The 17,445-nt window shown below is 39.0% G+C and overlaps 1 protein-coding gene across 1 annotated transcript in view; it reads right to left on the reverse strand.

Annotated features, from left to right (window-relative positions):
- Positions 1–14,732: 14,732 nt before the first annotated feature.
- The window catches only part of PRRG1 (proline rich and Gla domain 1), a 132,481-nt gene continuing 129,768 nt past the window's right edge, over positions 14,733–17,445 (reverse strand). Inside the window, exon 4 of the mRNA XM_030851518.3 lies at positions 14,733–15,952. Coding sequence (XP_030707378.1) covers positions 15,467–15,952 — 486 coding nt within the window. The 3' untranslated portion in view covers positions 14,733–15,466. The remainder of the gene's footprint in view (positions 15,953–17,445) is intronic.

The raw sequence follows: 17,445 nt of genomic DNA on the forward strand, positions 1-17,445 counted from the left end.
TTTGTCAATATTTTCTCCCATTCTGAGGGTTGTCTTTTGGTCTTGTTTATGGTTTCCTTTGCTGTGCAAAAGCTTTTAAGTTTCATTAGGTCCCATTTGTTTATTTTTGTTTTTATTTCCATTTCTCTAGGAGGTGGGTCAAAAAGGATCTTGCGGTGATGTATGTCATAGAGTGTTCTGCCTATGTTTTCTTCTAACAGTTTGATAGTGTCTGGCCTTACATTTAGGTCTTGAATCTATTCTGAGTTTATTTTTGTGTATGGTGTTAGGCAGTGTTCTAATTTCATTCTTTTACATGTAGCTGTCCAGTTTTCCCAGCACCACTTATTGACGAGGCTGTCTTTCCTCCACTGTATATTCCTTGCCTCCTTTTTCAAAGACAAGGTGACCATATGTGTATGGGTTTATCTCTGGGCTTTCTATCTTGTTCCATTGATCTATATTTCTGTTTTTGTGCCAGTATCATACTGCCTTGATTACTGTACCTTTGTAGTATAGTCTGAAGTCAGAGAGCCTGATTAGTCCAGCTCCGTTTTTCTTTCTCAAGATTGCTTTGCCAATTCGGGGTCCTTTGTGTTTCCATACAAATTGTGAAAAATTTTTTTCTAGTTCTCTGAAAAATGCCAGTGGTAGTTTGATAGGGATTGCATTGAATCTGTAGATTGCTTTGGGTAATAGAGTCATTTTCACAATGTTGATTCTTCCAATCGAAGAACATGGTATATCTCTCCATCTATTTGTATCATCTTTAATTTCCTTCATCAGTGTCTTATAATTTTCTGCATACAGATCTTTTGTCTTCTTAGGTAGGTTTATCCCTAGATATTTTCTTTTTTTTGCAGTGGTAAATGGGAGTGTTTTCTTAATTTCTCTTTCAGATTTTTCATCATTAGTGTATAGGAGTGCAAGAGATTTCTGTGCATTAATTTTGTATCCTGCTACTTTACCAAATTCATTGATTAGCTCTAGTAGTTTTCTGGTAGCATCTTTAGGATTCTCTATGCATAGTATCATGTCATCTGCAAACAGTGACAGCTTTACTTCTTTTCCAATTTGGATTCTTTTTATTTCTTTTTCTTCTCTGATTCCTGTGGCTGAAACTTCCAAAACTATGTTGAATAAGAGTGGTGAGAGTGGGCAACCTTGTCTTCTTCCTGATCTTAGTGGAAATGGTTTCAGTTTTTCACCATTGAGGACGATGTTGGCTGTGGGTTTATATGGCCTTTATTATGTTGAGGGAAGTTCCCTCTGTGCCTACCTTCTGGAGGGTTTTTATCGTAAATGGGTGTTAAATTTTGTCGAAAGCTTTCTCTGCATCTATTGAGATGACCATATGGTTTTCTCCTTCAATTTGTTAGTATGGTTTATCACATTGATTGATTTGCGTATATTGAAGTATCCTTGCATTCCTGGGATAAATCCCACTTGATCATGGTGTATGATCCTTTTAATGTGCTGTTGGATTCTGTTTGCTAGTATTTTGTTGAGGATTTTTGCATCTATGTTCATCAGTGATATTGGCGTGTAGTTTTCTTTGTTTGTGACATCTTTTTCTGGTTTTGGTATCAGGGTGATGTTGGCCTTGTCGAATGAGTTTGGGAGTGTTCCTCCCTCTGCTATATTTTGGAAGAGTTTGAGAAAGGTAGGTGTTAGCTCTTCTCTAAATGTTTGATAGAAATCGCCTGTGAAGCCTTCTGGTCCTGGGCTTTTGTTTGTTGGAAGATTTTTAATCACAGTTTCAATGTCAGTGCTTGTGATTGCTCTGTTCATATTTTCGCTTTCTTCCTGGTTCAGTCTCGGAAGGTTGTGCATGTCTAAGAATTTGTCCACTTCTTTCAGGTTGTCCATTTTATTGGCATAGAGTTACTTGTAGTAATCTCTCATGATCTTTTGTATTTCTGCAGTGTCAGTTGTTACTTCTCCTTTTTCATTTCTAATTCTATTGATTTGAGTCTTCTCCCTTTTTTTCTTCATAAGTCTGGCTAATGGTTTATCAATTTTGTTTATCTTCTCGAAGAACCAGCTTTTAGTTTAATTGATCTTTGCTATCGTTCCTTCATTTCTTTTTCATTTATTTCTGATCTGATCTTTATGATTTCTTTCCTTCTGCTAACTTTGGGGGTTTTTTTTTGTTCTTTCTCTAATTGCTTCAGGTGTAAGGTTAGTTTGTTCATTTTAGATGCTTCTTCTTAAGGTAGGCTTGTATAGGTATAAACTTCCGTCTTAGAAATGCTTTTGCTGCATCCCATAGGTTTTGGGTCATTGTGTTTTCATGGTCATTTGTTTCTCGGTTTTTTTTGTTGTTGTTGTTTTGTGTGGTATGTGGGCCTCTCACTGTTGCCTCTCCTGTTGTGGAGCACAGGCTCTGGACACGCAGGCTCAGCAGCCATGGCTCACAGGCCCAGCCACTCCGCGGCATGTGGATCCTCCCCGACCAGGGCACAGACCCGTGTCCCCTGCAACAGCAGGCCGACTCTCAACCACTGTGCAACCAGGGAAGCCCTTTTTCTAGGTATTTTTTGATTTCCTCTTTAATTTCTTCAGTGATCTCTTGGTTATTAAGTAGTGTGTTGTTTAGCCCCCATGTGTTTGTATTTCTTACAGATTTTTCCTGTAATTGATATCTAGTCTCATAGTGTTGTGGTCGGAAAAGATACTTGATACAATTTCAATTTTCTTAATTTTACCAAGGCTTGTTTTGTGACCCAAGATATGATCTATCCTGGAGAATGTTCCATGAACATTTGAGAAGAAAGTGTATTCTGTTATTTTTGCATGGAATGGCCTATAAATATCAATTAAGTCCATCTTGTTTAATGTATCATTTAAAGCTTGTGTTTCCGTATTTATTTACATTTTGGATGGTCTGTCTATTGGTGAAAGTGGGGTGTTAAAGTCCCCTACTATGATTGTGTTACTGTCGATTTTCCCTTTTATGGCTGTTAGTATTTGCTTTATATATTGAGGTGCTCCTATGTTGGGTGCATAAATATTTACAATTGTTATATCTTCTTTTTGGATAGATCTCTTGATCATTATGTAGTGTCCTTCTTTGACTCTTCTAATAGTCTTTATTTTAAAGTCTATTTTGTCTGATATGAGAATTGCTACTCCAGCTTTCTTTGATTTCCATTTGCATGGAATATCTTTTTACATCCCCTCACTTTCAGTCTGTATGTGTCTCTAGGCCTGAAGTGGGTCTCTTGTGGACAGCATATATATGGGTCTTATTTTTGTATCCATTCAGCCAGTCTGTGTCTTTTGGTTGGAGCATTTAATCCATTTACATTTAAGGTAATTATCAATATGTATGTTACTATTCCCATTTTCTTAATTGTTTTGGGTTTGTTATTTAGGTCTTTTCCTTCTCTTGTGTTTCTTGCCTAGGGAAGTTCCTTTAGCATGTGAGGTAAAGCTGGTTTGGTGGTGCTGAACTCTCTCAGCTTTTGCTTGTCTGTAAAGGTTTTAATCTCTCCATCAAATATGAATGAGATCCTTGGTGGGTAGAGTAATCTTGGTTGTAGGTTTTTCTCTTTCATCACTTTAAATATGTCCTGACACTCCCTTCTAGCTTGCAGAGTTTCTTCTGAAAGATCAGCTGTTAACCTTCTGGGGATTCCTTTGTGTGTTACTTGTTGTTTTTCCCTTACTGCTTTTAATATTGGTTCTTTGTATTTAATTTTTGGTAGTTTGATTAATATGTGTCTTGGCGTGTTTCTCCTTGGATTTATCCTGTATGGGACTCTCTGTGCTTCCTGGACTTGATTAACTATTTCCTTTCCCATATTGGGGAAGTTTTCAACTATAATCTCTTCAAATATTTTCTCAGTCCCTTTCTTTTTCTCTCCTTCTTCTGGGACCCCTATAATTCGAATGTTGGTGCATTTAATGTTGTCCCAGAGGTCTCTGAGAGTGTCCTCAATTCTTTTCATTCTTTTTTCTTTCTTCTGCTCTGCAGTAGTTATTTCCAGTATTTTATCTTCCAGGTCACTTATCCGTTCTTCTACCTCAGTTATTCTGCTATTGATCCCTTCTAGAGAATTTTTTATTTCATTTATTGTGTTGTTCATCTGTGTTTGTTTGCTCTTTGGTTCTTCTAGTTCCTTGTTAAATGTTTGTTGTATTTTCTCCATTCTATTTCCAAGATTTTGGATCATCTTTACTATCATTATTCTGAATTCTTTTACAGGTAGACTGCCTATTTCCTCTTCATTTGTTGGGTCTGTTGGGTTTTTGCCTTGCTCCTTCATCTGCTGTGTGTTTCTCTGTCTTCTCATTTTGCTTAACTTACCATGTTTGGGGTCTCCTTTTCGTAGGCTGCAGGTTCGTAGTTTCCGTTGTTTTTGGTGTCTTTCCCCAGTGGCTCAGGTTGGTTCAGTGTGTTGTATAGGCTTCCTGGTGGAGGGGGCTAGTGCGTGTGTTCTGGTGGATGAGGCTGGATCTTGTCTTTCTGATGGGGAGGTCCACTTCTGGTGGTGTGTTTTGGGGTGTCTGTGGCTGTTATGATTTTAGGCAGCCTCTGTGCTAATGGATGGGGTTGTGTTCCTGTCTTGCTAGTTGTTTGGCATAGGGTGTCCTGCCCTGTAGCTTGCTGGTCATTGAGTGGACCTGGGTCTTGGCGTTGAGATGGAGATCTCTGGGAGATTTTCACTGTTTGATATTACGTGGAGCTGGGAGGTCTTTTTTCGGCCAGTGTCCTGAACTTGGCTCTCCCACCTCAGAGGCACAGCCCTAACGCCTGGCTGGAGCACCAAGAGCCTGTCCTCCACATGGTTCAGAATAAAGGGAGGAAAAAAAAAGAAAGAAGAAGATCAAATCAAATCAAATAAAGTAAAGTAAAATAAAGTTATTAAAATAAAAAATAAATATTAAGAAAAAATTTTTTTTCAAGTAATAAAACCAAAAATGGACAGACAGGACCCTAGGACAAATGATAAAAGCAAAGCTATACAGACAAAACCACACACAGAAGCATACACATACACACTCACAAAGAGAAAAGAAGGGGAAAAATATATATATATCATTGCTCCCAAAGTCCACCTCCTCATTTTGGGATGATTTGTTGTCTATTCAGGTATTCCATAGATGCAGGGTATATCGAGTTGATTGTGGAGATTTAATCCGCTGCTTCTGAGGCTGCTGGGAGAGATTTCCCTTTCTCTTCTTTGTTCGCACAGCTCCCGGGTTTCAGCTTTGGATTTGGCCCCGCCTCTGCGTGTAGGTCGCCTGAGGGCGTCTGTTCTTTGCTCAGACAGGACGGGGTTAAAGGAGCAGCTGATTCGGGGTCTCTGGCTCACTCAGGGTTGGGGGAGGGAGGGGTACGGATTTGGGGTGAGCCTGCAGCGGCAGAGGTCAACACGACGTTGCACCAGCCTGAGGCGTGCCATGCGTTCTCCCAGGGAAGTTGTCCATGGATCACGGGACCCTGGCAGTGGCAGGTTGAACAGGCTCCGGGGAGTGGAGGTGTCGAGAGTGAGCTGTGCTTGCACACAGGCTTCTTGGTGGCAGCAGCAGCAGCCTTAGCATCTCATGCCCGTCTGTGTGGTCCACGCTGATAGCCGCAGCTCACGCCCGTCTCTGGAGCTCCTTTAAGCGGCGCTCTTAATCCCCTCTCCTCGTGTACCAGGAAAGAACGAGGCAAGAAAAAGTCTCTTGTCTTTTCAGCAGCTCCATACTTTTTCCCAGACTCCCTCCCAGCTAGCTATGGCGCACTAACCCCTTTAGGCTGTGTTCACGCCACCAAACCCAGTCCTCTCCCTGGGATCTGACCAAAGCCTGAGCCTCAGCTCCCAGCCCCCGCCCGTCCCAGGGGGTGAGCAGACAAGCCTCTCGGGCTGGTGAGTGCTGGTCGGCACTGATCCTCTGTGCGGGAATGTCTCCGCTTTGCCCTCTGCACTGCTGTTGCTGTGCTCTCCTCCGTGGCTCCGAAGCTTCCCCCGTCCGCCACCCGCAGTCTTCGCCCACGAAGGGGCTCCTAGTGTGTGGAAACCTTTCCTCCTTCACAGCTCCCTCCCAGTGGTGCATGTCCCATCCCTATCCTTTTGTCTCTATTTATTCTTTTTTCTTTTGCTTTACCCAGGTACGTGGGGAATTTCTTGCCTTTTGGGAGGTCTGAGGTCTTCTGCCAGCGTTCAGTAGGTGTTCTGTAGGAATTGTTCCACATGTAGATGTATTTCTGATGTATTTGTTGGGAGGAAGGTGACCTCTGTGTCTTACTCTTCCGCCATCTTTAAGCTCCTCTCTGGATCTTTTTTTTTAATCCATTCATTTATTTTATGTCTTGTGATTGGAGAATTTAACCCATTTATATTTAAAGTAATTATTGATAGGTACAGACTTGCTATTGTCATTTTTAAAATTGTTTTCTGGCTGTTATGTAGATCCATTGTTCCTGCTGTCTTTGTGTGTGTGTGTGTTTTGATGTCTTTTGGTATCTGTATGCTTTGAATTCTTTATCATGTTCTTTTGTGTAACTCTAAAGGTTTTTTTCCTTGTGCTCACCATGAGGCTCACATGAAATAGCTTAAAATTATAACACCCTGTGTTACACTGATAACAACTTAACTTCACCTGAATTTCTAAGCTTTACATTTTTACTTCTCCTTCCCCTCACATTTTTGGTTACTGATATTACAGTTTACATATTATTGTATAACTAATAACAGATTATTATAGTTCTGGTAACTTTTACATTTGGTTTTTAAGTTTTAAACTAGAGCTGTAAGTGAATTATGCACCACTATTATCATAGTAAAGAATCTAACTTTGACTATATATTTACCATGATCAGTGAGTTTTACTCTACCTTCTTACATTTTTATGATGTTTATTATTGTCCTTTTACTTTCACTCAAAGAACTCCCTTTAGCATTTCTTGTAAGGCACGTCTAGTGGTGAGGAACTCCCTTAGCTTTTGTTTGTTTGAGAAAGTCTTTATCCCTCCTTCATTTCTGAAGGACAGCTTTGCTGGGTATAGGAATCTTGGTTAACAGGTTTTTATTTTTCCTTACAATATTTTGAATATATCATGCTATTCTCTCCTGACCTGAAACGTTTCTGTTGAGAAATCCATTGACTGTGTTATGGGGGTTCCTGTGTACATAACTTCTCTTCTTTTTGTGCTTTCAAAATTCCGCCTTTGTGTTTGACATTTGACAACTTAATTATAATGTATTTTGGAGTAGCTGTCTTTGAGTTCAACCTATTTGGGATCCTTTAAAGACTCATGGATCTGGATGTCCATTTCTCTCCCCTGGTTTGGGAATTTTTTCAGCCATTATTGCTTCAAATATACTTTCTGGCCCTTTGTCTTTTTCTTCCCCTTCTGGAATCCTATAATGTGGATATTGTTTCTTTTCATTGTGTCCCATATGTCCCATCAACTTTCTTTACTCTTTTTCTTCTTTTTTCTCCTCTGACTGGATAATTTCAATACTCCTGTCTTCTCAGCCACTGATTCCTTCTTTGGTATGGTTGAGTCTGCTTTTGAAGCTCCCTACTGAATTCTTCAGTTTATTCATTATATTTTTATATTTTTTAGCTCTAGGATTTTTTATTTTTTGTTTTTGATGGTTTTTATTTCTTTGAAGTTTTGTTTTTGTTCATGTATTGTTTTACTGATTTCATTGAGTTTTCTGTGTCTTCTTGTAGTTCACTAAACTTCTTTAAAAGGATTATTCTGAATTCTTTGTCTGACAGTTCGTAATTTATATTTCTTTACAGTTAGTAATTGGAGTTTTCTTAGTTTCCTTTGGTGTCATATTTACTTGGTTTTTTATGATCTTTGATTCCTTACATTGGTATCTGCACATTTGAGTAAGTGGTTTCCTCTTCCAGACTTAACAGGTTTGCTTTGTCAGAGACAGTTCTTCAGAGCTGTTGGGTTCCTGTACATGTCTGCTGGTAACATCCTTGGGCCACTGGGGCTTGCTGGGTCTATTTTGGGGTGAAGCCACTACATGAGCTCCAAGGTTGGGGGTGTGTGTGTTGCTGGCTGAGAACTGTTGGATAGAACTGTTAGCTTTGTACCCTGCCCACATGAGGTTGTAGGATGGGCTCCACAGTTGCCTGAGTTTTCTCGTCAGGCTTCCTAGATGGTGGGGACTGGGTACTATACTGACTAAGCAATAAGGTGGAGCTATGAATTAATATTAAAGGATAGCAACTCTGGAAATCAGATTCTTCCCCCTCCTCAGGATTTGTTTTTGCTACTTGTTTTAGTTGTTGTTTGTTGTTTTAGTAACATTTTAAACTCATTTTGTAAAGTCTGTATTCTTTGTCATATGTGGTTGAAGTCGTATGTGGCTGAAGTCTGTACTCTTTGTCATGTGATAGAAGTCTCGTTTCTGTTATTGTAGTGGTCAGCTAGTGACTTGACAGAGTTCCCTAAATGCCCCTCCCCCCAAAAAAGTGTCCTAGTTTTGGCAGATGGGCTCTTTGTGTTGGTGGAAACCTTCAACTGTCAGCCAAATAATATACAACTCTATCATAAACTTCACTTCTTGCTTATGGAGAACCTGAAGGTCAGACAAAGTTGAGAGTTTAAAGCCTCTCAATTTTCTTAAAATTTATTTATTTATTTATTTTTGGCTGTGGTTGGGTCTTTGTTGCTGTGCGCGTGCTTTCTTTAGTTGTGGTGCGCGGGCTTCTCATTGCGGTGGCTTCTCTTGTTACAGAGCACAGGCTCTAGGCGTGCGGGCTTCAGTAGTTGTGGCACGTGGGCTCAGTAGTTGTGGCTCACAGGCTCTAGAGCACAGGCTCAGTAGTTGTGGCTCGCAGGCTGTAGAGCATAGGCTCAGTAGTTGTGGCACATGGGCTTAGTTGCTCCGCAGCATGTGGGATCTTCCTGGACCACTCAAACCCGTGTCCCCTGCATTGGCAGGCAGATTCTTAACCACTGAGCCACCAGGGAAGCCCCAGCCTCTCAGATTTTTTAGAGCATGTACCCAGCTTTGGATATGTGCTTGGCCTTCTATTAATAGATTCCTAAGACTATGTGGGAGTTTTTCAAAGTCCTTATTCTCTTCATTCCCTAGCCTTTCCTCCCAAGTTTTTCATTTTGTCTATTGTTTATCCCAACTGTTACTCCTTGTCCAGCAGGTAGCAGCTAATGCTTTTACGTTTTAAGTAGTTTTGAACGTCCCCACCCCACCCTGGTAGCTGCCTCCACCTTGGGAAAGTTCTAAGTGAGGTGAAATAAACATCAGCCCTTTGAGCTGGTACTTCAGGAAGCCAAAATAAAGGGCTAAACAACCAACCTCAATTCTTTGAGAATAAGGTTCATTTTTCTCCTTTTGGTACTAGGAACCTATACCTGGAATGTGAGCTGTTGTCTTCCAAGATGCCACTGAGAAGGGAAGCAGGGGATAAGGGCAGGGTAAGTGAAAGTTTTTTTCTTGATTGGTTGCTATCAACTTTATTTCCAGAGTTCTAATGAAGTTGATTCTGACAGTTTTGGGCAGTTTATTTGCTGCTTTTGTGGAAGAACAGGCTTTCGGAGTACCCTGTCCATGCTATTTTCACTGACATTACTGTATGCTTATTTTAAAATGTGGTTTGTGGATACAATCAAACTATCATTTCCACAAATGCAAACGGACTGAGTATTGAAAATGTAGCAAAAATTATGGTGATGATGGAAATGATGTAACCAAAGAATCAGGACTATTAACATTACATGGTGCTCTCCTCTGACAAAATTTTGATAGTGTTTGTTGGTGGCCAGTGCAGTATGCTAGGAACAGTTGGACCAGAAAGAACATTTTGAACCCTAAGCTGTGTGTTAGTGGAGGAGATTCTGTAGATTGCTTTTTTGCGTGTGTGGAAAAATGAGGGACTAAGAAATTGGACATCAATAGGAGATGTTATAGTGGTTTTCCAAGGAGATGTTATAGTGGTTTTCCAGTTATGTTCATCAAATTCGAATGTTTGCAGAGGGAACTTGGACTGACTTGAAGTAAGGGGGATTGACAAGGAAGGTCACAGATGGTGAGGTTCCAAGCTTCCCACTTCAGTAGTCAACCACAATAGTCTCATCTGTTTAATATATTAGGGCTCTATGAAAAAAAATTTCAAACTTAGTTTCCATTGTTAAAAACTTATAAAAATCACAACATAGCCTGCTATAAAGGACTACATGATAAAGATGACTGATTATAAATACCATAGAACTTTGGGCAAAAAGAATCTTTGTGAGATGGGGTAGAATTAGGGTTGCACTAAATTAGAAGATTAGGAAGTTATCCCAGTCTAATCCCCAGGGAGAAGGGCTATAGACACCATTGCCTTCTAATCCCATTAGTGTCTAACACAAGGTAGGTACTTTTGTAAATATCTATCATCTGAGCTATGGAAGGAAATAAGGTTGGATAAGCCTGTGGGGCCAGATTATAGCAGGTTTTGATCTGAAGGAAAAAAAAGTAGTGGATAAAGTAAATAAAATTCCTGAGAACAAAATGTTATCATACAAAGTTTAAGGAAATGGCATGTGATAAGAATTTTAGGACAAAGACAAGCATTAAGGGGACCAGCCAGAAAGGTACTGATCGTTTGGTCAATTTATAGTATTAGAAGAGTCCTCACTTTTAGGTATTTGGTGTATTTGTGGAAGGGAGTTAAAAGCATTAAACATAATTTTGGCCCTCAAAGAGCTTCAGGTATGTAGAAAAGGCTTAGAATGAGTAGGTGATTTCAAGGAGGGCCAAGAGATGGAAGAGCAGCTCTGGAACTTCTAGCTTGAAGTTTTTGGAAATTCTTTAAAAAAGGAAAAGGGGTTGGGCTTCCCTGGTGGTGCAGTGGTTGAGAGTCCGCCTGCCAATGCAGGGGACGCGGGTTTGTGCCCCGGTCTGAGAAGATCCCACATGCCGCGGAGCGGCTGGGCCCGTGAGCCATGGCCACTGAGCCTGCACGTCCGGAGCCTGTGCTTCGCAACGGGAGAGGCCACAACAGTGAGAGGCCCGTGTACTGCAAAAAAAAAAAAAAAAAAAAAAAAGGAAAAGGGTCAAGTCCATATGGCCACAGCAAAGTATGAAATTTTAAAAACTGATGTTTTATGATCAAAGTGAGAATAGTGTTCTCTTTAAGGAGGGGACGGGGTAAGAGGGAGCCTTCTCAGGTCCTGGAAATGTCTAGATCCAGGTGTTGGGTTTCATGGATGTGTTAAGATGTAAGTTATGTAATTTTTAGAAATTGCTATATGTTTTTAAAAGTACCTTCTATGACATTTTGGACAATTCTCTGAAAACTTATGCTTATAAAATGTATATTTAGACTTACAATTTATACTTAAAATTCTTCCTTGGATATAAGTAAACAGTTTAAATTTTTTTATACCATGAAGCTCAAGTCATATTTACATTTGCTTGGTTAATGACATGGCACATCAGCTTTTAGTCTTTGAGGTAACTGCACTTAGGGAGATGCCCTGTGGTCACATATGTTTCTATCCTTTGCTTTCCTTTCTCATTTTCTCCTGTCAAATGCAAGCTATTCTGCTAAGGAGGAATAACCCAGCTCCTTTGTATCTGCAGACAACACTAGTCCGAATAATTGACAAACCACAGTATAGCGGGGAACTCAATGTATCCCTTTGGAGCAAGTGTTCCCATTCTGTATCATTCCAGCATCATTCACAACTAGTACAGGTGGTTCTTTCTTATGCTGAGAACAGCCTGAAGTTTTCACCAGGTAATTTTTGATTTCTTTACTGACCAATATTCCCTAAATTCATAAGAAAAAATGTAATAATTTTACCATGTTAAAAAGATCACAATTAATAAGAGCTTGTTTGTCACCTAACCATAATATAGTTAACACATGGCAGAAGAAATTGCTTGGGTTTAAAAATAGCTTTATTTAGCATACCAAAAACACAGAAACGTAAGAAAAAACTTACCTAGAATAAACATAAAAATAGTTAAATACCATAATTTAATGTAAACCAAGTGTTTAAAAATGTGTAATATTATAAAATACATGCTATTTACACAGAACCAAGTTAAAGCTACCTCCACAGTTATCCTATCAGATCATCAATCTTGAAGTCATCAGTAACAGTGAATCAAACACAGCATCTGTATTTGTACTGGTCAATAGGAAAACAAGAAATCATTTAATTTACTTTAAACAGATACAGTTCATTGTAACATTCAAAGCAGGGAGGCGGAAAAGTGCCAGTTCTAGGATTCCAGACACAAGCAGTGCATGTGGAGGCCTGGAAACGGGTCCACTGGAAGGCCCAGAAGCCCATTCTTTCATTTAAATGCACATTGGTTGATTCAGTTTAGTTACTACTTAAGGAAGGTACTAAATATATCTGTAAAAATAAACCTTTATTAAAAATAATCAAAGGTGAATGTAATAATCAGGTAATAAGAAAGGCCAAAGCATAAAAAATATGTTATTCCAGATAAGCCCCATTAATTATAACAAATGTTAAGAAACGCAGTTTATAAAACCAGATGGGGTAGCAAAAGGGTTTCTAAAAATGTCAAACCCAAACCAATATCAAACAAAACAAAGTAACCGAAGAGACTGTTTCTTGAAGAAAGTATTTTGTTTATCTTAACAATTTACTTCTTCTGTCATTATCACCTGAATGCTGCCAGGAGACCTGTGGCTGATGCCAGTTATCACTGTGGAGTAGTGTGGTCTGTGACCAGCAGTCTAAAAAGCTGTAGTCATTGATCAGTTTAATCATTTGGCTTTTCCTTCAAGGATCAACATTCATTCTTATACTGAAATTCGGGTATCTCTAAGAGGCAGCATTAAGTCCAATACCAGGAGTTTAGAATGTAAAATAAAATTGCAAGAATACATACTTAGTAATAGAACATCCTGCCTCTTTGTCTAATCCTGTAATTCTCAAACTTTTGGTCTCCAGACCCTTTTATACTCAACATTCGTTGGGGATCTGGACACCAAAGAGCTTTTTTTGTTTATGGAGTTTATATCTACCAGTATTTGCCATCTAAGAAAGTAAAACTGAAAAAAGTTTTAAGTATTCATTTAAAAAGTAAAAAGTCCATTACATGCTAACATAAATAACACTTTAAAGAAAATAGTTATATTTTCTAAAACAAAAAAAAAAATTCATGGGAAGATGGCTTTTACATTTTTAACTACTTTTTGAGAGAGAGTGGAAAGACAGCTAATGTCTTGGTTATTATTATGAGAATACTTTTGATCCCACAGATCCCTTCAAAGGTTCTCAAGGACACCCAGGGGTTCACTGGCCACACTTGGAAAACTGCTGGTTTAATCTAAGGCCTGTTATTAATGACAAAAAAGTCCACACAAAAGGAGCCTTACTTTTGCTTTAAAAATAAACCAAAATACATACCTACACACATGCACACAAATCACTGGCTCCAACACTCCCACTCTCAGCTTTAAATAGAAGCCACAGATCACCATGTACTCATGACCAAATTCAAAATAATATTGTCATTTCTGCTGAGACCAGGTTCAAGATTTATTCATTTTTAGTCCATGAAAGCTATAAAACCTATTATCTAAACACAGACATCTTAGTTCCCTTTCCAACATTTGCTTAATCCTGTTTGTGCTGAGCTGGCAGTCGTCATTCGGTAGGCCCAGCATTGGTAGAGACCAGAGAATGACAGGTGTTTAACTAAGAGCCCACACACTCAGATTAGGAACATGTTAGCCATTTATGGAGCCGCCTACTCTACTTCCTCACTATGTGAAAACTCAGATACATTTTAGGGAAACGGGGAGAAAATTCTCCCTTCATAGGAGCAGTGAGAAGGATGCTATGACCTTTCACCTAGAGAGCTCTTCACGCCTTACAAATGACTTTCATGCACACCATCTCATTAGATACTTTTTAAGCCCCAGGAGAAAGGCAGGGCAAAGGATACTATTGCTGTTTCAGAGGGGAGGAATTTGAGGGTCAGATGTGGGTCTTTGCCAAGGTAGACTGGCAAGTGTATGGCAGAGCGGAATTCAAATTCAGGTCATCTGACTCCTTAGTTCAGGGTCCTCCTTCCTTGGGTTTGGGGGAGTCTGGCTGGGCTGGAGATGGAGGCAGCACGGTATGACACTTCCAAAACCTGCATTCCTTCTGCCTGCTCAACCATTTTATCCAACACTACGCAGTCATGGGAGTGGCACAGACATTTCCCTGACCGATATAATGAATTTTCCATCAGTGCATGTATAACTTTTATTTTTTCCTTTCTGAGCCAGTTTATGTTGGCAGTTCATTCGCAGCCTGTTCCCCCTGCTCCAAGGGAAAAGTAAAAATCCTGCAGTTAAAAAAAAATCTGATGAAAATACAAAATGAAATAGCAACAATGAGGCCTGTGTGCAGGTATAACTAGATTTATTGTGCACCTGGCACAGCACAGACTTTGCAATCTTCCTCCACCAACTGGAGAACAATATAAAAATCACAGTTCTTAATTTAATGGAAAATTGCCTCCTAATCATATTGAGACAAAGGCTTCACCCTATATAAAAACATTAAGAAAATAATTTCAGGAATTGTAAATAAATTCTTAGGTGCTTGAAGATTCTGTGGTGGTAGGAGAAGGAGTAGAGTAACGGGCAATGAAACAACGAGAAACAAATACTGTTGCCAATGGGCAAAGGAGAAATCTGCATCTGTTCCCTATCATTAATACGTGTATCTACTTGAGAAATTATTCTTTTGCCAGGATATCCACTCCATCAAGATGTTAATACAAATAGCATGACACATGCAAAGATACTGAGCAAATACTGTTTAATTTTTGTGGGGGAGGCAGTCAATAACAGCAACAAAAATCCCTCCTATGAAACCAGCCAAATGCCACTAAGGACCCATGATTTTCTTGCTGTCCACTGAAATAAGCAAGGTATTGTTTATTGTGCCTTCCTTCTCTGTCGCCTTCTGAGCTGTTCCTAAAGTCAAGATTGACTACATGCATTTTTTTTTCCTTTTAAGGTAGTTGAAGAAGGTTAACAAAAGACTGTACGAATCAGAAAACATGCTAAGTTCATCTTATTTTCAAAATTCAACAGCATGTTGCTACCTGTTACACACGTTGTTGGTGCCTTCTCCCCCACCCCGGTTTTGGTGAGTAATGTTCTAACTTTACAGGTGATTTAGATAGATGTTAATGACTTTTTAAGACAGTTGCCCGTACACTGGGCTGATGTACACACACACATATGTGCATGTACATATATACATAAACATATGCGTACACACATGTACATCTCCTCACACGAAGACCTCCACTAGTATTTTTCCCTCTTAACATATTTCCATTAGCAAAAATGAGCATGGATAATGAATTTATAGTAGGAAACAAAACTAATGAAAATCAAATCAGAGGATGTGAAGTGGTATGCTGTCAGAATCCAATAAGTCAAATGCACATTTATGTAGTGGTAAAGTGCTAGAAAGTTCTTTCATTAGTATTTTAAAAATGATTATAATAAAAAGAAGTGTGCAGTTTCATTTGATGGTGGTGACCACAGGCACCATAGCAATGGCACTGGCTGAGTTGGAGTTGATGATGTCCTCATACTCTGGGGGTGGATCTAAATGAGGTTCTGTTTCACTCCTCCGCAGGTTCACCTGACCAGTGGCTTCCTCGTAGGTCGGTGGGGGATCGCAGTTGGACAGGCGAGTGGAGACGGAATCTGAGCGCCCAACTACATATTCCAGAAAGCCTGGCGACAATCCGCTGCTATCAAAGACTTCATCTGGTGGAGGAGGCGGAGTGATAATATTGAGGTGCTGAGGGAAAGGAATATGGCCTTCAGTCACTGTCTGTCTGCGAGTTTTGTTTCTTAGGAAGCATCTCCAGATTAGGAAAATGACAAGGAGGATAATGAAGAGGCCAAAAATTAATGGAAAGGTAAGGTAAAACTGAAACCAGTCACTTCCTCTGTTACTCTCTCCTTGTTGTGCTTTTGTGTAAGTGTTCCAAAACTCCTTCTGAAAATACAAGACGAAATGAATTGAAAATCAGTGTAATCAAAAGATAGGAGATAGCAAATGAACACATATCTGGGTTCTGTTAACATGATGAAAACAAAACCCAAAACCAGACTCGCTGGTTCAGATGACCTACAGCCTATATTTTCCCTGACAAGAAGTTACAAATCATGGTGCTCACTCCGGATCCTCCCCTACAATAGTCAGTCAGAACCAAAAGTCTTCAAGACTTGGTGTTATTATTTGTATTTTCAGTTATGACATATTAGAAGGGGAAAAAAAGCATAAGGGATTTTCCTCTTTCCAAATATAGAACATAATCTTCCCTTTAAAATATAAGTTAAATACCATTTTCCATGTCCAATTACGAGGTTTTCATTCAGGCATCCCATCATCATTGTGCTATTTCTGGCTGTTGTAGGCTCTTAGTGTTCAAATGCTTCACAGATGAATGCCTTGTTTTCTTAATGGTTCTGTTTGGGATCCTCTTCTACCAGATATTCCTCCCCAGCCCCAAAGTACACAGCTCTAATGCATCTAAGTAAGTCCCAGCATATAAACATTCAATGAGTAGTAGTGATTATAATGAATTCTTGTATATCATAATCAAGCCTCTGCTTCAAATTGACTGATTAACCTATATCCCAAACCTTGGTACAGACACCACCCCCAGTGCTACTGACTTTGTTTTCAAGGCTTAAACTTAGCCAATAATAGCTTTTTTTTTTAAACAATATTTGCAGGCACTACAGGTCACTGATATTATTTAAATATCTGGCAGAAAGTAAGATGGTGGGCACTATAAAGCTGCTTGTTTTATAGTACTATATTTTATTAGTCATAAAGGCTTTTAAAATTCTCTGGGTATAACAAATGACCCACAGTCATCAATGTTCCACCCCTGAACTCAATCTCCTATAAGGTACATTATTATTCCAACATTCTGTGATTCTAAGATAAAATTTCAATGTTATAAGACATATGGTATTTACTAAAGGCTATGTACAGATGAAAATACACAAGGTGCACTATTAAAACAAGCCAAGAGTAGAGACAGTATAATCCCAAATCATACAGCATTTATTTTAGGACAATACCCCAAACTGGAAATTATATTTTTATTAGTGAAACAAACAATCACTTGATAATCACAAGTTGAAAACTCATGAAACACAGATACATGAAGTTTTTTTTAAACAATAAAACTGTACACTATTAACTGTTACTTTTAGGATTGCCAACTTTACTACAGAAAATATATACTACATAAAAATTTACTAATGCAGAAACATCTAAAAAAGAAAACCAATCACCTGCAATTAATTACATTGCAAAGATATAATCACTATTAACATTTTTGGTTTACATCTACTCTTACTTCCAACTCACATTCGAATCCTTACACACATACACATTCTTTAGAAATCTGGAATCAAACTACTAAACCACAATAAACTTTTTAATAATGTACTTACAGAGACCTACCAAGTATC

This window comes from Globicephala melas, chromosome X (genome assembly GCF_963455315.2).
Source record: "Globicephala melas chromosome X, mGloMel1.2, whole genome shotgun sequence".
NCBI classification, from domain to species: domain Eukaryota; kingdom Metazoa; phylum Chordata; class Mammalia; order Artiodactyla; family Delphinidae; genus Globicephala; species Globicephala melas.